This window comes from Octopus bimaculoides, chromosome 6, assembly GCF_046866305.1.
Source record: "Octopus bimaculoides isolate indiv1 chromosome 6, ASM4686630v1, whole genome shotgun sequence".
Lineage (NCBI taxonomy): Eukaryota > Metazoa > Mollusca > Cephalopoda > Octopoda > Octopodidae > Octopus > Octopus bimaculoides.
The window spans coordinates 58,838,391-58,863,339 of record NC_142933.1 but is presented as its reverse complement, the minus strand read 5'-3'; the positions used below and the strand labels follow the sequence as shown (position 1 = coordinate 58,863,339).

Below are 24,949 nucleotides of genomic sequence, written 5' to 3'. Positions count from 1 at the left end.
GGGTGTTACGGTTAGGGTTTTAGGGTTAAGGTTAGGGTTTTACGGTTAGGATTAGGGTTAGGGTTAAGGTTAGAGTTAGGGTTAGGATTAGGATTAGGGTTGGTGTTAGGGTTACGATTTTAGGGTAAGGGTTAGGGTTAGAGTTAACCTAGAAGGGACAGGCTCCTTATTTTTTGGTTAAGGCTGTTGGTAAGTTTTCCTAAGTTACTCCAATCCAGATCTCCAATGCAAACCTTCAGATCAACCTTTTCCTATGCAGATCTCTAATGCAACATTTAAAAAAAAACAGTCAATGAGTGGAAATAACCAATAAACTGATTCCTTATGGGATTTCCCAATCAAATTGCCAGCAAACCATTTTCAGCCAAACCAATTTCAACAGATTTCGGTCAAATCTGATGTCAATGTTACTTATTTTGGTTTGAAATAAAGCACTTGATCACTTAATAATCCTAGCTTAATCCCGGGCAGCGCCGGGCTATACTACTAGTTCATTATAATCCTCTAGGCAATAATAGAGGAATTCAACACAGGATGTCCCTGGGAACTTCTCTATACTGATGACTTTGCACTAATTGCCGGAACTAGAGCCAAAGGTTAGGGTGTGGAAGCAAGGTCTAGAATCGAAGGGCCTTAGGGTTAACCTAGCCAAAACCAAAGTCTTAGTAAGTGGGTAGGCTGTCAAATCACAGCCCCCTTCAGGTAGATGGCCCTGCTCCATTCGATGCACCCAGTGTAAGCTACGGACACATAAAAAGTGCAGCAACATTAAAGGAAGGTTAACTTAAAAGATAGTTTTTGTGTGTGACAGATGCACTGGGGCACTAAACACTGAAGATGTTCAGAAAGCAGATTCCATCACATGCCAAAGGAAGAAATTAGAAGTAGTTAATACTTACTGCTATGTAGGCGACCAAGTCTGTAGTGGGGGTGATTGCTCTAAGAGTGTAGCGACTAGAGTAAGAATAGCCTGGGCAAATTCAGGGAGCTCCTACCTCTGCTGGCAGCTAATGGCCTCTCACTCAGGATGAAAGGTAGACTATGATGCATGTGTGCAAACTGCCAAGCTATACAGTAGTGAAACATGGGCCATGAATGCTGAGGACATGCGTAAGCTTGCAAAGAATGAAGCTAGAATTCTCCACTGGATGTGTAATGTCAGTGTGCATACACAACAGTATAAGCGCCTTGAGCGAGAAGTTGGACTTAGGAAGCATCAGATGTGGTGTGCAAGACAGACGACTGTGCTAGTATGGTCATGTGTTGGGAATGGATGAGGACAGCTGTGTGAAGACGTGTCACACCCTAGCGGTTGAGGGAACCTGTGGAAAAGGTAGACCCAGGAAGACATGGGATGAGGTGGTGAAGCATGACCTTCGAATATTGGGCCTCACAGAGACAATAACAGGAGACCAGGACCTTTGGAGGCACGTTGTGATTGAGAAGACAGGGCAACTAAAGTGAGATCGTAATCACGCACATCCAGCCCTGTTAAAAATACTCTTAATGTGTCGGGCGATATGATATGCTTGAGTCAAGTAAAACCAGTACCGTAGTTAGGGGCCGGTGCCCCCAAGCTGACTCCTGTGCCGATGGGACATAAAAAGCACCCACTACATTCTCAGAATGGTTGGCGTCAGGAAGGGCATCCAGCTGTAGAAACTATGCTAGACTACATTGGAGCCTGGTGCAGCCGCTGGCTCTCCAGACTTCTGTCAAACTGTCTAACCCATGCCATCATGGAAAACGGACGTTAATCGATGACGATGATGATGATGATATTAAGAATAAAGTCGGAAGCAAGCAAGTGATTAGTAGAAGAGAGCAGTAGAGTTCGGAGCGAACAAAGAGCTGTCGGCGACCGGCAACGCCGTGCGATCGAAAGGCCGTCGTCGCGATATCGACCGTGAAAGTGTGTTTTCGGGCGGCGGTACAGCAAATAAGGTTATCGTCAGCGCTATCAAGCAGGAGTGCGTGTGCGAGGGTGCGCATGAACGCGATACGATCTCTGCCTAGTTCTCCGAAATGAAAACTGCATTGAGGTAAAAAGCACATACTCACGGTCGATATCGCGACGACGGCTTTTTGATCGCACAGCATTGCCAGTCGCTGGCGGCGGCCGTCAGCTTTTTGTTCGCTCCGAACTCTAATGCTCTCTACTACTAATCGCTTGCTTTTTACTTACTCAATGCAGTCTTCGCTTCGGAGGACTAGGCAGAGATCGTATCGCGTTCATGCGCGCATCCGCACTCGCACTCGTGTTTGATAGATTAGATAAACCTCATTCTCCACTTTTGATAGATTAGATAAACCTCATTCTCCACATTTAGCAGTCTTTCGTAATGGCTTCTCCAAGCCTCTTTCTTTGCAAGGGCACCATCATCCATGCGGACACATTTCTCTCCTGACATCACGATTCTCTTTCACGCACTGTCTTGCAACACGAAACACCTCAAGTCATTGGTCCTCGCGTCACTGGACATTGACAAACTTCTTCTTTTCTGCTCCTCCCTTGGCTATATATACCTGTCTATTAGCTTCCCTTTTTGGCTATTTGATACATTCTCCTGCTACCCCCACTCTTCCAGGCATGTTTCTTTGCTCAAAATGGCCTTGTCTACAGTATTGTGGCCCTGAATATGCTAATCGATTACCATTTGATAATTACGATACTTTTTCGACAATTGAAGATAATTTTAATAAATAAGGAATTTATGTATTACGGTATTTGATACTTGTCTATTGTCTACATTGTTCGCATAAATGCCAGTACCAGACATAGGTGGTTTCCAGGAGTAAGAGAAGCTTAAGAATAAAGTTAGTAACAATCACCTCTTAAATTCTCAGTGTTGTGATGAGAGTCAAGGTACCTTCTTGTGAGAAATGGTCTGAACCGAGAGAGTGTATATAGTTTGTGTTATTTCATAGTGAAGCTGGAGAGTGTGGGTTGGCTTGTTCATTTGGAATATTTATTGTTGGTTCTTGAGAGATAGTTACGTTCTTATTGTATCACACTGGTGCCATGTATTGTAGGCCATTATCTCAATAGTGGTGGTACTACTATATTGGATACAAACCACGTTACAGCATCTGGAGAGAAAAGGTTCGAAGCTCAAGTAGGTTGTAATTCACCTGTAAACCAAATATTAATTTCTTTCTTACCAGATTGTCTGCCTTATGAAATTCCCTTGCCCATATTTATTCTTCTGCAGCCATCCACATATTATTCAACATCAACTACATCAATCTTACCAGTTTTGAAGGCACAGCTCATGCCGTTTGTCTCAGAAGGAATGCAAAAGCCAGGGATACAGCCCCCTGTATCCAACCAAATTGTTCAAATAAAACAGAGAAAAAACCCTAACACCTACTACTATTCTTGTGAATTAATAAGCTGTATACTATATCAAACTGAGCCCACATCATCATCTTTAACATGTCTCACAGCTCAAACCTTGTACTAAATATTTTATCCAATCATTTCTCTCCAGAATATCAACCTCTACATGGAATCACTTTCTCATCAGACATTAATTTACAGAAGTTGAAAAAAAGATATCATCTACATTCACATTAACAGTTTGGGAAAGCCTGAAGATGTTCTCTGAACATCATTTTTTCTCTTGCTGGCACTATATAATAATACTAACAAGAATTTCTAAAAAAGGTACAAAGCAAAAAATTCATAGGAGGACATAATTTGTCTACTATATTGACCAACTCCTTATCTAGTATTTTATTTAATTGCCCACAAAAACATAGAAGTGTGAAGTGTGTTGACACTGCTAACCCTTTCATGACTTAATTTCTGATAGGTAAACTGTTTCAATAAATCTTTAGTGCCCCTTTATCATACAGTATACGTGGCCATTTAAACTTTAGCATGCTATCTGATGCTAATTCTAAACCATAGCTCTAATCCTAACATAAACCATAACAAGGCATGCACCCAATGTAAACAAAAGGAAAAACAAAAACGGATAAAGATTACATCAATTTTAATGCAGGATACATTGAAAGATACAAGCAGGATATTACACTTTGGAAAGCAAATGTAACATTCATTGCATGGAAGTACAAAGAGTTCAGGCGGAGGTTGAAATTATTTAACAGTTATGCAATAAATTTTAAAGTAGGATACATTGAAAGATGCAAGCAGGATATTACACTTTGGAAAGCAAATGTAACATTCATTGCATGGAAGTACAAAGAGTTCAGGCAGAGGTTGGAATTATGTAAGTTGTTCCAAAATGCAACAAATTTTAAAGCAAGTTTCATTGAAAGATACAAACAGTGATTGAATCAATTTTCTTTTCCTTTTTTTTTTTTATAGTCTAGGCACAAGTTTCGAAATTTTGGAGGAGGGTCCGGTCGCTTAGATCGACCCTCGTAAGCAACTGGTACTTAATTTATCGACCCCGGCACCAGTACAGGCAGAGAAGCATAGAAAAAAGAAAAAAAGGAGAGAAAAAAAGCTGCACTAATAATTGTAAATAAAGGCACGAAGAAGAAATTGGCAGTTCTCACACAAATATATTTAAAAGAATGAAAGAGGTACAGAAACACAAGGTGAACGAAAATGAATCGGATATTTCTGTATCCGAAACCGAAAGCAGCGATTCTGAAGAAATTGAAAGCGGCAACAGGATGATTTACACCAGAATGGAGTAAAAACTTCAAAAATGTTTTTATTAACAAGATAGCTTGTGGTTACCCACAACCTTACAAGAACAGGGGATGACCCACAATGCAGCTGTGATCTGAACACAGTTCAATTGACAAGCAAATAATAAACGAAAATAATTTCACAAACAAAATAAAATGAAAAAATGGAAAAAAAAAACCAATAACTGAAACGATTAAATTATACGCATGTGTCTGAAATGAAATATGTCAGAAATAACAGTGACAATTATTTTTTAAACCTGCCGGCCAAAGGGTAATATGTCAAAAATAGCAGTGACAAACGAAATATACACCGGCGAAACGTCTTGTTTTCACCTCAATAGACGTAATTGATTGGTTAAAAATACCGAAATACGACAACTTTAACACGAAATAACTTCGAAAATACAATTTTCTCAAAAACGCGAAGAGTAAATGATGTTTCATGTGACACATTCTACCAGTATACGAATTATGAAAGTGTTTAGTTACAAAAATTATTTTAAAAATCTGCCGGCCAAAGGGTAGATCCAGTATGTGTTAATCCTCATGTACCTAGACTTTGTGAACACCCTGTATATATATATATATATATATATATATATATATAGTGAACACCACTTTCTCTCACTAGTATAAATATTAACAAACGCGAGCGTAGTAGAAAGCATCTCTTTTCCTGTCATCACGTGACTGACTATTCTTTGCGCGGCTAAATTATCTCCGTTTGCCTCCAGGACGCAAATCGACCAACCGTAGCCCCTAATAAGGTCACGTGAGAGTGTTTCTTCTAATGCTTTCCTGGAGCCTACCTTCAGCTATAAATAGACTAAATTATACCCACCAAATCGTCGCGCTTCAGATCTCTTAGATCTGGCCGCCGGCCACACACGCGTAACACAGCCAGTCAGTTCCAGCGACGACATCGACACCATCGTCCAACTACGACTACCAGCATCGCCGCCAGCGTCAACACGACTCTACGACTACCAGCATCGCCACCAGCGTCAACATGACTCTACACGTACACAAGCTACCAACAGCTAACTGCAGTACTTCTCTTCGATCCTGTTTGTGTGATTTCTTCACCACGAAAAATAACAGCCAAGAACCCAGCCTGCGAAGAACATCTGTATTCAAGAATTCGGCCCGGCATGGAAGCCCTAACATCACAACTAGTGATCGCTCTGCCCCACACGCCTTAACTTCTTATATACAGACACTTACCACTGTGTACTCTAATTAAGAACTGGTAAATTCTTATACGTGTTACTGACTCTAATCTAACTCTGTATTTCACGCATTCACATATATGTATTACTCGCACACACTATTTTCTTTACATGACGGCCTGTCTTTTATTGTGTTTCATTATGTTGCATTCCCTCACACACAGACATACAATTTAATGCTACAATAAATCTTACTGTTATTCATCTCATACGGTTGTGTTCCTATCGTCTTCCTTACTGGCATTTACGAATTCTCTATGTTATAGAATTATAACATATTTATCATTTTATATATTTTTGTGTTCGACCGTGTGACGCGTTTAAAGAAGGAGCCCTGTTTTCCATTCGTCACCATTTCTCCTTTTGGGTTCGCACGGTCGTTCTTACATATATATATATATATATACACACACGCACACACACACATATATATATATATAGAGAGAGAGAGTGTATATATATAATATATATATACATACATAAATGTATATATACATATATGTATATAGATATATACATAGATGTATATATTTATATACACATACATAGCTGTACATATACATACACACACACATATAAACATAGATGAATATATATACAGATATATATATATATAGATGTATATATATATATATATATATATATATATATATATATATATCGATGTATATATACATATATATACATACATCTACGTTATATATATATGTACATCTGTGTATGTATGTATATATATACATCTATCTTTCAATATATATACATACATACATCTATGTATACATACATACATCTATGTATACATACATACATAGCAACCTCTCTCTCTCTCTCTCTCTCTCTCTCTCTCTCTCTCTCTCTCTCTCTTTCTTTCTCTGTCAATGGGTGTTCCCTCAGTCACCAATAAGCAAGTTAACAAGCCTAATGGGTGTAGGAAGATCTGTATTGAATATTTTAAGGTGTAAAACAATGTGTAGGAAACAAATATGAAAAAAAAATGCGCGCAAAGCAACGGGTGGGTGGGGAGAGGACTTCGGAAAGTTCACAAAATCCGAGTTTTTCCCTCATAACTTTTAGGAAAATGGGTTTTTTTTAAATGAAATTTTATAGAAATACCATTCAAACGGCATACCTTACGATTATAATGAAATTTGTGGGGAAAATGTTTTTCAAAGAGTGGGGAGAGGAGTTCGGAAAATTCACAAGATCGAAGTTTTTCCCTCATAAATGTATATATATGTGTGTGTGTGTGTATGTGTGTGTATATATATGTGTATATGTATGTATATGATATATATATATATGTATATATATATGTATGTATATACTATATGTATATATATATTTGTATGGATATAATATATCTTAATATATAAAGCTGAAGATGTGTGTCTGCGTGAAGCCTTTTTAAAAGTTTATAAAAATCCACATTTTCCACTTTTTCGTAAAAATGTTTACATCAATAGAATTTTCTCAATATGAACTTTTCAGTGCAGTAATTAGATTTTTTAAATTCCGTTTACTTTGTGTGATTTAAGGGAGATTTGGCTGGTGTTTCTAACAACTTTTATATTTCTTCCCGTCTACCTGTACCGGCGTTCTTACACATCGATCACGTGCTCAACATATAATATAGAGCGTAAGAGTAAAAGAGGGAGAGAGAGAGAGAGAGAGAAAGTGATACATACAAAGTTATAGATTAACTTGGTTTAAGACTATTCTTTCCTTCTATCTACCTTTTCACTCTTACTTCGTTCATCTTCCTCTCTCCCATTTAATAGCTTTCTTCTATCCCTCTACCTCTAACATATTTTTCATAACATAGAAACGTAAAAAAAACACACAACCACACATAAGTGATCTGTGACAACAACATACACATAAACACATACACACATCAACATTATAGATATAAGATTTACTTTGTGTGTGTGTTTCTTATATAAACACGCTCACGCATTGCTATTTTATAACTGGCTTTCGGTCTCCCTTCCTCTCTTTCTCTCTCTCTTCATTGCTCCCGTTCTCTATTCCTTTCTCTTCCCCCCTCTCTCTCTTCCTCTCTCCTTCTTCTCTCTCTCGCTCTCTCAAACGCATACACGCGCACGTACATACAAGCATTCACTACAATATAACTCATGTTCGTCAATGTTTTGTAAATATGGAGCTTATGTAGACAGGACAACACATTGCAAATCAGTGAACTTCATTAGAAATGTGGGTAATTTTTCAGATTAACACCCGCAAGATTTTCACTAGGGTGTTAGGGTTTTAGGGTCAGTGCAAGGGTTTTAGGGTTAGGGTTAGGGTTAGGGTTAGGGGTTAGGGTTAGTGTTACGGTTACGGTTTTAGGATCAGGGTTAGGGTTTAGGATTAGGCTTAGTGTTAGGGTTAGGATTAGGGTTAGGTTTAGGGTTTTAGGGTTAGGGTTAGGTAATCGTGCGGGTGTTAATCTGAAAAATTACCGAAATGTGAAAACTACCGACCCTGCCATCTATTATAACTTTTGTTGTTCTGTTTAATATGTACAAGAAGAGAGCTTGCTGGGGAAAGAAAGCAACCGGTTTCAAAAGACAGCAACAGACTGCAGCAATTCACCACATTCCAGAAGCTACTTTGAACATAATGCAAAATGGTGCATCAACATCTACTGCCAAATCTGATAGAATTCTGGCAGAACTGTGTAGCAACAAATCGCCAGCAATTGCTTCATCACAAATTGCCGTCATAGCTCCTGCGAAAAGGGATTACCCTGCTATGTATAATCAGGGCAGCGCAAAAAGTTGTTTTGCACAAGCATTTGTATAGCCAATTAGACGGTCATATTCATTTCATACATTTTTTTACACCCGTTCCACTATTTCTTTTTTTTTTTGTTTCTTTTCGTTTCCAGGTAATATTGTAAACATTAACCAATGCAGTTAATGTATGTTCTGTTAACAACTATTTTGCAATATTTAATTTTATAGTTTTAACAAAATATTTTTAAAAAACAATACACTACTTTCGTTTGATCAGTGAATGTATTGGCAGTAATTTTTCATTGCTTTATAAATGCATGTATAGCTTTTGTTCAGCCATACACAAAAAAATCAATGGAGAACAAAAGTGTGTTTATGAAGGATTTATTTAGTTTCATTCTTTTGAACACATGCGGGTCAGAGCAATCAGTCGACTCGTGCTTAAGGGAAGTCCCTCCTAATTAGAAGCCCCCTTCATTGCAGACCAGCTCCCTGGTTAGCCTGCAGCTAACTGTTATAAGTCCTTGGGAGCAATACCCTACATATAAGCTCCCCCCACTCGAACTGTTGACTGTCATTGAAACTGGGAAGGTGTTTTAACAGCCCTGCCCATGCATGTGGCTACTCGGCTCTCTGGTGACTTCGTTGCCAAGGGGTGGTGTGATTTGCCTAGAGAGGCCCCTGTTTGGTGGTTGAGCTACTTGGGCAGGGCTGTCAATATCGAGATGGGATTATCTCAGTCTATCAATGGAAACTGTGTCTTGTCGTCTGCCAACCCCCTGAACATACTACTTCATATGGGCCATCGTAGGGTGATTGAAGTGGTTTTCATCATGTCATGTTGAATGAACACGAATCTCGCCTTGCGGAGGTCATTTGGTTCGGATGATTTAGGTGTATCATGTGTTGACATGGGAATAGGACGTAACTGGCCCACACTATCTCTCAGTTGTACGAGATATCTTTCGACATCTGGGTCTGACTTTGTGCTCTGAAGGAACTTCCCGGGCACTGGAAGTGGGGCACTATAACCCTTTCTGCAGATGCTGGAAGTTAATCGATCCAATCGAGTCTGTTAAATCTGGTTGTCAGGAATTCCTTCAGGTGGCGGTGAAATCTCTCCACTAACCCATTGACCTGGGGATGGTAGGCTGTTGTGCACTTCATTGTGATTCCAAAAAGGTTACACATGTCATTCCACAGCTTTGAGGTGAATTATGGGTCACAATCAGATGAGATACTGTCTGGGACACTGAAACAAGCAACCCCAGTTTGTGATGAAGGCACAGCTGACTTCCTGTGTTTCCATGCTGCCTCAGGCTAACGAGTGTAGCAGTCTACCAAGGTTAGTAGGTACAAGCAAAACTGTGAAGGTGGTAGGAGGCCGACAAGATCAATGTTGACATGGCTGAAATGGGCCTGTGGTGGTTCTTAGCTGCGGAGGGGTGCTTTGGTGTGCTGATGGACTTTAGCTTGCTGAGATGGGATACAAGTCTTGGTCCACTCCCCAATTTGCTTGGTCATACCATGCCAGATATATTTATTTGACAGTAGGTGCCATGTGTCTCTAATACCTGGGTGGGACAGCCCATAAATGGTGTCGGAAACCTTCCTGTGCTAGGTTAATGGGAAGATCAGTCGTAGCTTCCCAGTGGATACATCACAAAGTAGGGTTGTGCCGTTGGAGCCAAAGTGCACATCCTGCAAAGAAAGTGACATGATGGCAGTGCGGTAGTCCCTGATTCCATTATCTGTCTGTTGGGCTGCAGCCATAGCCTTGTAATCCAGGCCTTCCATTATTGAGGCTATGTAGATGTCAGAACAGGTAGGGGTTTGAGAGAGTGCATCAGTAACTGGGTTGCCTTTTCCAGTTATGTGTTAGATGTTCGTGGTGTATTCAGAAATGGCTGATAACTGTCATTGCTGATGTGCAGACCAAGGCTCTGAGAGTTTGTTCATAGTGAAAGCGAGTGGTTTGTGGTCTGTGAATACTGTAAACGTGTGACCCAGATGTACAGCAAGCAGTTTCTTGCCAAAAGCACTGTATTTCTGTTCAGGTGGTCGTAGTTGTCCACTAAAAAAGGCAAGAGGTTGCCACTGGCCCTTGATGCATTGTTCCAAAACGCCCTCAATGGCTGTGTCAGAGGCATTGACTCTAAGTACAGTCCAAGATAACATATGAGGATGGGACAGCATGGTTGATTTAGAAAGGGCTTGTTTTGTGGATTTGAAGGCTGAGGTCATTGCACTATCCCACTCCACCTGTCTTCTTGTGTAGCTCCGCATTTTGGCTCACAATAAAGATATCATCTAAATATGCAAAGACAAAATCAAGATCCTTGCACACGGTGTCCATCAAGTGTTGGAAGAATTGTTCTGCATTTTTTAGGCAGAAAAGTGTACATAGGAATTCATACAGCCTGAAAGGAATGATCACAGCGGTTTTAAGTACTGCATGGTCTTGTACAGGTTTTTGGAGGTAACCTCAAATAAGGTCGACCTTCAAGAAAACCGAGCACCTGGCTAGCTGGGCTGAGAAGTCCTGTATGTGCGTAATGGGGTAGCAGTCGGGTGTCGTGTTTGCATTGAGACAACGGTAATCTCCGCAAGGTTCCCAACCACCGTTGGGTTTCGGTGCCACATGCAGGGGTGACAACCAGGGACTACTTGATTGGCAAACAATACCTAATGCCTCCTTTGAAATAGCAAGTTTGTCTGGTGATGGCTGATGTGCATGGCTGTGCACTAGGGGGCCAGTAGTGGGGACATGATGTGTTACTCCATGGCAGGCTGGAGGTTGCTATGTGGTGGTGGGGGTTCATGTGTAGATATTGCAAGAGACATGGGAACATGTGTTCCTGTTGATGAGTCTCTCCTGCGAATTAACCAGTAAGGAGTGTGCTTCAAGAAAGTTTTCTCCAATAATAGGCTGATGGATGTCAGCAATGATAAATGCCCATGTATATTTTTGTGAGCTGATAAGGAGAGAAAGGATGCGGTTACCATACGCTTCGTATTTGGAGCCGTTAAAGGTTGGCCCCACTTTCCATAAAGGAAGACCCTTGCTGATGCTCGGATCACGCTGATTTCTGCTCCTGTGTCGATTAGGAACGTATGTCTGGAGTTCCGATCATGGACATACAGGAGCAGTTGATCGTGTTTGCTGGCCATCAGGGTATTCAATGGTCGTCAGCCCTGGAGTTTCCCAGGGCTGATGACCAAGGAGTCTTGAAGCTACATAGCTGTTTACACCTGATAGTCTTTTTTCCCCGAACTTTGTGTGGTAGAAGCATCAGTCATCTTGCTTAACTCTATCATGCATCGGGGCTGACTCTGGATAAAAAATATTTGTCAGCAGCTTACGTAGACAGGTATCCGGCTACTGGAAATTCAACAAGTCACTTTTGGCTCATGAGGAGTACAGGAGTCGGATTAGACAGTTAGTAATGAGGGAATTGTGTGGTGCCATCATTAACAGCAAATGGTGGTATACCCTCAAAAGAACCATAAAATTGAGTCTATTAGGTATAGCAAAGAGTTAGTGACTAAGAAAAAGAGTAGAAAAGGCTTTAGTTAGGGCCTTAGACGAAGCACTGGAATGTAGCTCAGTGCCCCGAGTTTTAGCTGCGAGAATGGTGCTTAACCATCACCTCGAGACTAAAAACGAAGGATGTGTAGTTAGGGCTATGGGAAGGAATCAAAGCCGCGGGATGGGCCCGTGTGATAGAGACTCAACATGGCAATAATGGCACTATAAGGTCTTTGATGAATAATCAAGGGAACTTGGTAAACGAACCCGAGGAGATGTGTAAGGTCTTTCAGGAGCATTTCGCCCTGCTTTTCGGGAGGGGCGATGGGCCGGAATGTAGGAGGGACCTCACGGACTTCCTCGCCGGTGTGCCGCATCTCTCGGAGTGGGAAGCGGAGGGCTGTGAGAGACCGATCATGGCTACGGGAGTGCAGGTGGCTTTGCCGGACTGCATCGGGGACAAGTCGCAGGACTAGATGGTCTCCCCTACGAGCTTTATAACAATATGCCAGACTTGTTCGGGCGCCTACTGGCATGCATCTTCATCAACTGGCAACAGAATGGGTTTATACCCAAATCTGTGAGCCGGGGAGACCCAAACAAGGGGGATATTATAGATAATTTCAGGTCCATTACACAGCTTAACGCAGAGTTGAAGATTTTGAGCAAGATGTTAGCAAAAAGGTTGGCGCGTGTCGTGGGTGGAATCGTCGGGGAGGCACAATCTTGTGTCGTTCCTGGCAGATCCATACCTGACAATCTCCACCATCTACGCCACACTTTAGAGAGGGTTAATGGGTCTCCTGGAAAGGGTGGGGCGCTGGTCCATTTAGATCAGTCCAAAGCTTTTGACAGGGTTGACCATCGGTATCTGGTGTCGGTCCTCCCAGCATTCGGGCTCGGCCCCGTTTTCCGAGAGTGTATCTTTGCTTTATACAGTAACATCGACTCGATCGTTCGGGTGAACGGGTTCTTCTCGAAGCCGTTCAACATCAAGCGCTCTGTATGTGTTGGCTCTAGAGCCCTTACTGCAGAAATTGGAGGGCTTGAAGAGCGTCCCAGCGTGAAGGGCGATCTAGGTTGCAGTAAGGTTTCGGCGTAGGCGGATGACATCGCCATCATTGTGTCCGAGATGGTACACCTACAGAGAGTAGGCAAAGCCATTAATGACTACGAGGTGGTGGCAGGAGCAAAAGTTAACCTGGGTAAGTCAGTCGTCTTGCAACTCGGCACCTGGAGAGGCAAGACGATACATCTCAATAACGTCGTAGGGCGTTGGACGTAAGGACCGGTTAAAATGCTAGGGGTTTGGTTTGGTTTGGTCCAGACCTTCAGATAGAGAAGAATTGGAGCGATGTGACGACCAAGGTGACCCACCTGGTCTGAGCGGCGGCTATCCCTGAAAGGAAGGAGTGTTTATCGGTTTATTGGTTCTGTGATTACCTACCGCCTAACCCTCGTGCATTGCTCCCGTTCGTGGTTGATCAAGTTGGAGCGGCTGCTCTTCCCTTCTTTGTGGATGTGTAGAAGTCCTCTTGTAAAGCGCACTGTATGCTGCCAGCACCCGCTAAAGGGTGGGCTAGGGATGCCTTGGCTGTTGATGCGCAGACATGCGCTGAGGCTGAGGCATCTGTGGCTCTACCTGGATGATGAACATGTGTGGTCTCCGTTCGTTCGGTCGTTACTTCCTGAGTCGATTGTAAAGATGGTTCCTCCTTCCTCTTTTAACAAAGAAGGCAAGGCTTGTTTTTTCGTTGTGATCGCTATAGCGAAAGAAGCGGTATGGAAGACCTGCGTGAAAGGAATCGTGACAGGCACATTCATCTCCAGCCTTGGACTGGTCCATTACCTCATCTACTACCTTAAGAGGAAAATAAGGATGGAGAGAAAATACCTGTTGTCACCTGATGTATATGGAAAAAGATGGAAGGCTGCGGCGAGTTTGTTGCGAATGAATGAACCTACATAGTGTATCCATAAGGTTATACTAAAGGTTACAGTAGTGACACGGGTCTTGTGGGGCCGAGGCAAAACCTGTCGCCAACTTCATTGTTTGTGTATTTGTTTTGCTTATCATTTGTTTATCATTCTATTACATAGATTTTAAAGTTTTCACCCCTGTGTAAAAACCATACGCACCATCGACCCCTCCCTCTTTTGAACCATCCCTCTATGTTTGGCCCCCTGTGGGCAGTGGAGAAAAAGTTGATACAATCATCTGAAATGGAACTGTCAAAGCGCGATATTCGAGCAATTTTGCTATTCAACTTCGAAAAAGGACGTAAAGCAGCTGAAGTTGCTCGCGATATCACCGAAACTTTTAGTGACGAAATGACTAGTGAGTGGTCACCTTGAAAATGATTTAAACGAATTCGCAGTGGAGACTTGAGTCTTGAAGATCGTGAGCGTAGTGGACATCCATCTGTTTTCGATGACGGTCAATAAAAGACCGTCATTTAGAAAAATCCATGTAAAACCACTCGAGAACTGGCAAAAGAACTTCAAATTAACCAGAAAACTGCTTGCAACCATTTGCATGCGATCGGAAAATCAAAAAAGCTTGACAAATAGGCACCACACGATGTAAATGATAATCAGAAAATGCGCAGATATGAAATTTGCTCGTCGCTTCTCCGTAACCAGACTGATCCATTTCTCGACCGTATTGTAACTTGCGATGAAAAGTTGATTTTGTACAATAATAAAAAAAAAAAACCTTCTTCGCAATGGTTGGACCAAAATGAAGCACCGAAAATCTTCCCGAAACCCGAGCTCTTCAAAATGAAGGTTATAGTGACTGTTTGGTGGTGTACTGCTGGACTCATCCACTATCACTTCTTAAAACCCGGAAAAACTGCTAAACATATTGCCATGAAATTGCCAAAATGAACGAAAAACTGCTACTCCTCCGTCTGAGACTGGTCAACAGAAGAGGGCCAATCATTCTTCATGACAATGCTCGACCACATGACGCTTCATGACAATGCTCGACCAATGACGCTCCAGAAATTCTTCCCCACCCAGCTTATTCCCCAGACCTTTCTCCTACCGACTACCACTTTTTCAAGTACCTTGATGGTTTCCTGCGAGAGAAGGAGTTAAAAAAATCAAACTGATGCTGAAAGTGTGTTCAAAGAGTTTATCAGCTCCAGAACTCCAGATTTTTATGTTACTGGAATAAACAAACTTGTAACACGTTGGCAAAAATGTGTTGATTGTAATGGTACTTACTTTGATGAATAAAATTTCCGCATTGTTGAAATATATTGTAATGAATTTCATGTTTCAAAACGTCGCTTACTTTTTACTCAGCCTGATAGTAATACAAGTAGTAGTAGTAGTAATAATAGTAGTTGTACAGTATAAGGAGTAGTAGTAGTAATAGTAGAAGAAGGCGTAGTAGTAGTAGTAGTAGCAGCAGCAGTAATAATAACAGCAGTAGGAGTAGTCTTAGTAGGAGTAACAGTAGTAGTATTAGCAGTAATGGCTGTAGTGGTAGTAGTAGTAGTACTTGTAGTAGTAGTAGCAGCAGCAACAGTATCAGTAGTTGTAGTAGTATAAGTATTAAGAGCAGTAGTAGTAGCAGAAGTTGTAGTATCAGCAATAAGTGTAGCAGTATTAGTAGTAGCAGCAGTAATAGTAGTGGTAGTAGTAGTAGTAGTAGTAGTAGTAGTAGTAGTAGTAGTAGTAGTAGTAGTAGTCCAATAGTAGTAGTAGTAGTAGTAGGAGGAGGAGGAGGAGTAATAGCAGTGGTAGTAGTAGTAGTAGAAGTAGCAGTAGTAGCTGTAGCAGCAGCAATAGTAGTCGTAGTATTAGTAGAAACAGTAGAAGTAGTGATTGTAGCAGCAGCAGTAGTAGTAGTGGTAGCAGCAACTGTAGTAGTAGTAGTAGTAGTAGTAGTAGTAGTAGTAGTAGTAGTAGTAGCAGTTGTACTGCCAGTACTAGCAGTAGTAGTAGTTGTAATTGTAGTATCACCAATAGGAATAGCGGCTGTAGTTGTAATTGTAGTATCACCAATAGTAGTAGTAGGAGGAGGAGGGGAGGAGGAGAAGCAGCAGCAGGTGTAACAGCAGTACTAGAAGTTGTAGTAGTAGTACTGGTAGTTGCAGTAGCAGATGCAGTACTAGCGCAAGCAGTGGGAGAAGCAGCAGTTGTAGTAGCAGTATTAATAGTTGTAGTATCAGCAAAAGAAATAAAAGTAATGGTGATAGTAGTAGTAGGAATAGCAGCAGGAGCTGTAGCAGTTCTATCAGCACTTCTGCTAGTAGTATTAGTACTATTAGTAGTAGTAATAGCAGTAGTAACAGTAGTAGTAGTAGTCGTAGTAAAAGTAGTAGCAGTATTTATAGTAGTAGTGATAGAAATAGTAGTAGTAGTAGTAGTAGTAGTAGTAGTAGTAGTAGTAGTAGTAGTAGTAACAGCAGTGCTAACAGCAGCAGTAGTAGTTGTAGTAGTAGCAGTATTACTAGTAGTAGCGACAGCAGTATTACAGTGGTAATGCTAACAATAGTACAAGTAGGAGTAAAATGAGCAGAAGCAGCAGTATTGGTAGCACTAGTAGTAGTTGTAGAAGTAGTTAGTAGGGTCAAACTCCACAATAAGCTCAATGAACCGCAAGAAATTTCTATTGTTTGGGGAGGGCCACTTTTCCTCATGATCTCGAAATGCTAAACCTCTTTCACTTTAAGACTTCATAATGGCAACAACTCTTTTTAGTACTTCAAAATAGTACTACATGTTTTTTTTCAACTGTTCCTCCCAAGTTGCTGATCTACAGAGTTTTTATTTGATTTTCATGTTGGCCAGTTCAACATCGCTCTTTTATGTTCCATGTTGTCTTCATGATTTTCTCGAGTTCTGAGTATATTCATCCAATCAGAAAACCTACCCCTTGTCAGTGATTTTTGGCACTTAGAAAAGTTTCTGCAAACGAAACAGTATATATAGCTTTTGCTCTTTGAGTAAACTAGCCAGGATCTCATCACAGTCTAACCTATTTTTAATCTGTTTTCAAAGTACTTGTTTGAGAAACTTCGATTTTGCTCTTTGTAAATCTTGTTGGATTCAATATATACATTATCTGGTTTTTTATTTTGAAAAAAAACAAAACAAAAAAAGCTGATGTCTTGCATTAAACAGTTTTCTATAAAACCATTATCAATTCTTAGGGGCCAATTTGCCAGGTCACTGTATTCTTCGAAATCACTAAATTTGCTTCCTGTTTCTGCTCTCTCTTTTCTTGAAGCTTTTGACCACAGTGATCATCATCTGTACCAAAAGTGTCAACAGTAGGTTGATTATTGCTAAACAGAACACTTATAGTTTGTGCACTATCATTGACTTCACTGGTGCTTGCACGGCTTGTTTCAGTTGCAGGTGATGACAAACTTTTACTTGACATTGTAAAATAGTTTGATAATTTTTGTCATTTAGAAATTTCGTTAGACTACTTTTCCTTGAGTTGGTGTTTCTGGTATCCGATTAAGTACTTTCTTGAAGACATTGCTATTCCTCTTTGGGCCTAGACCTCTGTGAAAAAAAAAATGGGGGTAATATTTTCTTTAGCCACAAGACAGAAATTGATCAAAATAAGGGAAAGAGGTAGCGAACGCGCTGTTTTCTGACTGGCTGAAAATTCTGGAAATTATCAAACTTTGAACAGCTGTAACATTTTTGCAAAATTTTTTCTGGAATAAATGAATAACAAACTTGGATTCAGCGTTAAAAATTACATCTATATGATACATTAAAAAAAATTTTGGAGATAATTGTGACGAAAACCACAAAGATGAACATAAAAATTCACAAAAATATTCTTCAAAAAAAAAAAGAAAAGAAAAGAAAAGTCATGACTAATTAAATGGTGGGCTCGATCAAAACTCCGCCAAATGCTCAAGTATTTTTCTGGGACGGATTAGCTGTCCCACCCTTCGTTATTTTATTGTATTCCACATTCTGAAACACATTCAAGTCGCATTAAAAAGATAAAAATCTCTCCACCTTACGCCCTTATATCGTACCTCTCACAAAACTTTGTTTTTGTTTTATTTTCGTTTATGAGAAATTATTAAAAAAATTTGGCTGTTATTTAAAAAGTTCTAGAGTCGATACATTCGACTAAAGATTCTTCAAGGCGGTACCCCAGCATTACCGCAGTCTAATGACTTAACAAGTACAAAGAAGAAAAAAAATAACACAAAAAAACGAAATATATCACTGACATGATTTTGACTTAAAAAAGAAATTCTGGGTTCCATACAGTCATCTAAAAATATTACAAGGTGGTGCCCCAGCATGGTCGCAGTCTAATAACTGCAACAAGTAGAAAGGAAAAAAAAAAAATTCTGGGATCGATACGTTCAACTAAAAATTTTCAAGGCAGTACCTCAGTATGGCCACCGACTAATGACTGAAACAAGTAAAAAGGGGAAAAAAACGAAAAATAACCGAAGAATATAACCGAGGGGTTTTTGTCCACTTTCACACTTTAACTATGGGGGTTTTGTCCGAGGAGGTTTTGTTCTAAGTGGGATTTGTCCTACATTCTTGCGGAGGACTTGCTCTGTTATCCAGATAAGATTGGAGATATTTTTGTTTTTTTTTTAGAAATATTCAGTTTGTAATTTGCTGTTTTGTTTTTGGATAAATCTTAACTTTGTGCTAAAAGTTTCTTATTTTGAGAAATATTTAATTTGTAATGTGCTGTTTATCGCATTAAATGCATATTGGCTGCTTAAAACTATAAAATACGTTTTGTTTACTCGTTTTTTTTTGTCATTGAGATGGTTGTGAGGGTGCTAAAATTATCAGGTAAATAGTCCTTAAGTCACGCACCGCACCCCTACAATTTATTTATTTATTTTTCTATTTATTGCATAATCGTATGAAGTTCCATGTGTAGAATGCAAATTCGCAAAAATTGTCTAGAAATTCCCCAAAATATATATAATGTCATGAGAGGTTTATATGGCGTTCTTAAAGCCCTGGCCAGCGGTAAAGGACATGGACCGCACCCACTTTCATTTTTTTGGGTGGGGAGTGCTTTTTCTACAGAAGCCCACTATTTCGACTGAGGAGATTATGATTCTGCAAAAAAAAAAAAACAATAAAAAAATTTGTAAAATTTCAATTTTTCAAAAAAAAAAAAATTATAAATAAATACCCCTCCCCTCCTACTAAAATAGCAGGCATAAAAAGTATTTAAATAGAAAACTCGACATGCTAGAAACTGCAGCTAAACGACGAATCACGTTTTCAAAATTCTAATTTCCCCTACCCCTTTTTTTCTTTGCCAGAGGGGTGGAGAAGGGGAAAATTGAAAATTTTAAAACGTGTTATTTTGGTTTTCAAAATCTTCAATTTTTAAGTATGCTTCAACCGAAAAGTCCGACAAGCTAGAAACAACAGCCAAACCGAAGATCCACTTTCTAAATACGAATTACCAAAAAGAAAAAAAATTTTAAATGTCATTTTGTTTTGTGTGTGTGCAAAAAAAAAAAAAAAACTAATTTTTACATACCTCTCTTAATTCCAAAAGACCCTCAACCACAACAAGTTCACTTTTTGTCACAGGTGCGCTGGCGGGGGAGATGGGTGTTTATTGTTGGAAAATTGAAATTTTACAAATTTTTTTTTCAGAATCATAATCTTCGTATATCTTCTACGTATTTCGCCAAAAAATTTTCTAAAAGTGAAAAATTGGGGTGGATGGGGGGAAGGGTTGGCTAAGTTAAAATTTTGAAATGCCAATTTTTTTTTTTGTAGATTTGGAATCTCTGCAGTTGAAAAAGTGGGTTTCTGTTGAACCTCTCCCTACCAAAAAAAAAAAACAAAAAAAAAACGAAAAGGGCGCAGTCCATGTCCTTTACCTCCGCAAAGCCCTGTTTACAGTTATTTTCGTAGTTTTGTCACACTGTAAGAACTTTTTTAATGCATGACATAATATATTCATTTCTACTTTACCTGATATAATTCCCCTCAAATTTAATTTTACTTGAAACAAGATGCTTCTGTGACAAACTGTTGTTATATGGTACACAAAAGGGAAAACTAAGTGATACGTTTTTTTTATCCCATTATACATTTCTTCAATAAAAAAGATATTCCTTTTATACATTCTAAACGACTGAAAATATCTCTTTCTTTTCAAAATTCTAATTTCGTTTTTCACACATGCATTTGTGGTGTTTAGCTTTTTCTTCATAGTGAAAATAGGAGAGAAAAGAGGCTTAAAAAAAAAATAAATAAAATAAGACCTGTAAATGTTTCAGAATGTAAAATACAATAAAATGCTTTCAAACTAGTAAGGAAAAAACATAACGAGAAATCAGAAATTATTCATTTTGCCCGTTTGTTATTTTTTATGAAGAAAATGGTTATATCTAAACAAAATAACATTTGAACATATATGCAATAATTTTAAAGCCAAAGAAAAAAGTGCTTTTGGCTGTTGAGAGGTGTAATTTTATAATTAAAACAAAAATCAAGATCTAAATTTTGGAACATATTTTGTATTTACCTGTTAGGAAGATTTCAAAGACTTACTGAAATAATAAAGCTTAGCAGTGCTAATGTGTGTGTGTGTGTGCGTGCCCTTTTGTTTTGGTTTGTCGCATTGGAAATAGGAATTCAACTAGACAATAAAACTTATTTTTCAGTCTATTTCTCTATATACATTCATACACCCACACACATACATACATACACACGCATATATGCATACATACATACATACATACATACACACACACACACACACACACACACACACACACACACACACACACACACACACACATATATATATATATATATATATATATATATATATATATATATATATATATATATATATACACACATCTACATACATGTTTTTTACTTTTCTTTGTCACTTCCCTGGCACGATGTTGCTCTTGGAGACGGAACTTAAACTACAGAGAATAAAACTTATTTCGGTTTCTTTCTTTTTATCGCTATATATATATATATATATATATATATATATATATATATATATACATATATATATATTCACGCACACAAACACAAACGCACATAAGCACATACGTACATTCATTCATTCATTCATACATACATACATACATACATACATACATACACACATACATGTCTTTTTTACTTTTCTTTGTCGTTTTTTTAGGGGACTGGTGTAGAGACAAAACATTTTCTCAGTCTATTTCGTTTTATTGGCCCTGTCTGCATGACAAAATACAAAAAGAAAAATATTGACAGAATGAAAAAATTAAGTTGATCAGAGGGCTCCTCAGGTATTAGGGGCCCTGAAGCTTAAGCTTCATTAGTTTTGTAGTAGATCCACCACTGACTAGAACTAAGTCCCATGCGCATTTTGCAGTCTACGCTTGATATCGGTGTGTAGCTCCGTTAGTGAGATGAACTGTGAAAAATCGCGATGTGACAAATGGTGACGACCGCACCTCACCGCTACAGAGACGCTAGAAATGTCACAACCTCAACACAGGTCTGCACATCATTAGCTACGGTATGCCCTGTCCTCCACTCAGCGCCTGTGGACAACATGTGGATCGAGTAACGAGTGGAACATATCCCTTCTACAGAAATTTAAAGAGCAAGCGCCTCAGCCTTAACCGCCACGAAGCCGGGCAAGGGGCGTCGGTGAGGAGGCAGTAGATGACGGATGCGATGTACACATTCACCACCTCTGCCCGACCATTCAGTGACAGCTTATTCTCTACCCATTTCCGGGTGAGATTGGCCACCCTGCTTGTCATATCCGTTCCCCCCAGTTCTTGTCTACCGGATCAAATCAGACCCCTGGCAATTTAGCCGTTCCTTCCGTGAAGCACCCAGGAACGCTGTCAGTTGGCATGGACCTGCCTCTCCAGGTGCCGAGCTGCAGGCCCACCGGCTTGTCTTTACTAATCTTTGCTCCTGTCACCGCTTCGTAGTTCCTTCAGGTAGTGCCGATCATCTCGATTTCCATGCTATCTGATATTATTAGTGACGTCGTCCGCATAAGCCGATACGAACCTTCTGTATCTTAGTTCATGCGGGATGCCCCTCGAAACATCTAACTTTCTTAGTTTGAGAGCCAGCGCGTACAGAAGAAGAGAGAGTGGGAATCCTTGACGGACCGAACGAGCAATGCTAAATGATTCCGATAGGTGGCCATTTACTTTGACAACCGAACAGCTGTCGCTGCAAATTGCAGCGATCCAACCTCTGTAAAGGAGACCGGAACCAGCCGCCGCAAGGACAGCCTTTAAACATTGATGGTCGACCCTAACTTTTATCCAAATTGATCAAAGCCCCACCCATGCTAGATTCCTTCCCCACCCTCTGTATGATGTAGTGCGTGAAGTGGTGGTTGTCGGAGATAAATTTGCTCGGGATGGCGCATGTCTGCGCGTCACCGACCAGATTATCGACGACAAGCGTTAACTTCTTGGCTAACACCTTGGCCAACATCTTATAATTTGCGTTCAGCAGATTTATGGCTCTAAAATTATCTATTTCATCCCCTTTGTTCTCACAAACAACACAAGAACTTATCAATAACCTGGATAGACTATAAAAATGCTTTTGATAGTCTACCACATAGTGGGATTGAAAAATGTTTGGAAATTTATAAAATAGCACCTACTCTGCGAAACTTCTTATCTGTAGATATGAGATCATAGAAAAATACACTGACTTTAAATAGGGACACTGAAACTTTGAATACTGGGGATGTAAGAATTTCATGTGACATTTTACAAAGTGACTCTCTATCACCACTCCTCTTTTGTCTAGCCTTAATATCGCTTTCGAAATTGCTCGATGATGTACAATATGGTTATAAGATATTTGATGAAAATATAAATCATCTCATTTACATGGATGATTTAAAGCTCTTTGTAAAAAGTGACCAACAACTACAGGGCTTACTTGTAGTTGTAAAACAGTTCAGTGAAGACATCAACATGGGATTTGGCCAAGATAAATGCGCAAAAGCTCCCTTTATCAGAGGGAAAATGATAGAAACACACAATGTTAAACTTGACCAACAGAATATTATAAAAGAGTTAGAATCAGAGGAGAGCTACAAATACCTAGGGATATTTGAAAGTGATGGAATGAAACATTCAATGACAAGGGAAAAGATCAGAATGTTATCGCATGGTGAGGGCAGTACTCAGACAGAGCTAAGCGCAAGAAACAGGATTGAAGCGATAAATACTTCAGCCATACCGTTCTTGACTTACAGTTTTTATTAACTGGTCAATTATTGAAATCTGTAATCTTGACAGAAAAATACGAAAATTGTTGACAATAAATAGAATGCACCACCCTAAGCTAGATACAGAACGACTTTACCTGCGAAGAAAATAGGGTTGCTGTGGACTTTTACAACTGGAATTGACAATGAAGATTGCCACAATTGGCCTAAACACTTACTGAAAGGCTCTAATGACTCGATACCAAAACTTGTCTTAAAGCGTGAAAATAAGAAAACCTCGTACTCAGTAACAAAACAAGCAAAGAAATATCTAAGCGAATTCCAAATACAAATCCTAGAATTAGACGTACTGGAAACAAACAGAAAAAGCTAATCGTACGAAAACCCTTTCTAAAACTGCTGCCTTAGATATTCTTACTGATAAATAGCAAGAAAAACTTCTCAATGGCAAATATGCAAAGGAAGCTAATAATGCTGATGTTGACAAAGCCCTTACCCATCGATGGCTAGTGTCATCTGGCTTAAAATCAAAGACAAGAGGGTTTATCATAGCAGCTAAAGATCAATGCCAATCTACAAGCTACTAAGCCAATATCTTAAAGAACGGCGGTAGCCCAAAATGTTGCGTATATAAACAACAAAATGAAACCATCGATCATGTTGTCGCCATGTGTAGCCTTCTTGCGCGTACAGAGAATCTCAGCAGGCATGATAGAGCAGCACAGTATATTCGCTTTGCAAAGACTTTGACCTGCCTCATGATAAAAACTGGTGGGAACACAAACAACCTCAAGTGCTTGAAAATGATCATATCTCACTCATTTGGAATTTTACTGTTCAAACTGACAGAAAGATTGATGCAAATAGGGTAGATATATTGAAGGATTTCAGACAAAAATCATGCCTCCTCATCGATATGACTGTCCCAATCGACATAAATGTATCTGACAAGACCTACCAAAAACTGGGCAAGTATAAAGATCTTGAAACAGAAATTGGCAAAATGTGGAACTGCAAGACTAAAACAATACATGTTGTCATAGGTACCCTATGAATGATAGTAAAAGGGGTTGAATGGTACCTATATCAGATACCAGGTAATCCCACAATGGAAGAAATTTTATAAATAGTGCTCATAGAAACTGTTCATATCCTACGAAAAATATCGTCTGTGTAATTCCCAAAACATTTTAATCTGTAAACATTGTCAAAGTACTTTTAAAGGTACATAATAGCAAACCCAAAATATGGCACCCTAGTCATAACTTGAACATGTTGTCTCTTGAAGTCTCTGGATGAGACTTGGAGTCAACTTGTACAAATACAAAGCAAAAGCCACCAGGCAGTGGCTCTCATGGCTTCTGATCTTAACTGATTGGAAGTGTTGTCATTGTTTTGTCTTGGTATCAAAGATGAGCTACAATAAATATTCTGCTCAATACCACAGATTTGCTTGTCAGTTGTTTAACCATAACCAGTTGAGCATGACCCTTGGTGGCTGACGATATGTGCATCTCTGATCACGAGCAGAAGTACTGGGGGAGCATCATAGTCATGTGTTGAG

The 24,949-nt window shown here is 39.6% G+C and overlaps 1 protein-coding gene across 1 annotated transcript in view; it reads right to left on the bottom strand.

The window, feature by feature from the left end:
* Positions 1 to 15,539, bottom strand: part of LOC106881399 (isoamyl acetate-hydrolyzing esterase 1 homolog) — a 214,722-nt gene extending 199,183 nt beyond the window's left edge. Inside the window, exon 1 of the mRNA XM_052968750.2 lies at positions 15,396 to 15,539. Coding sequence (XP_052824710.1) covers positions 15,396 to 15,446 — 51 coding nt within the window. The 5' untranslated portion in view covers positions 15,447 to 15,539. The remainder of the gene's footprint in view (positions 1 to 15,395) is intronic.
* Between the last annotated feature and the right edge of the window lie 9,410 nt (positions 15,540 to 24,949).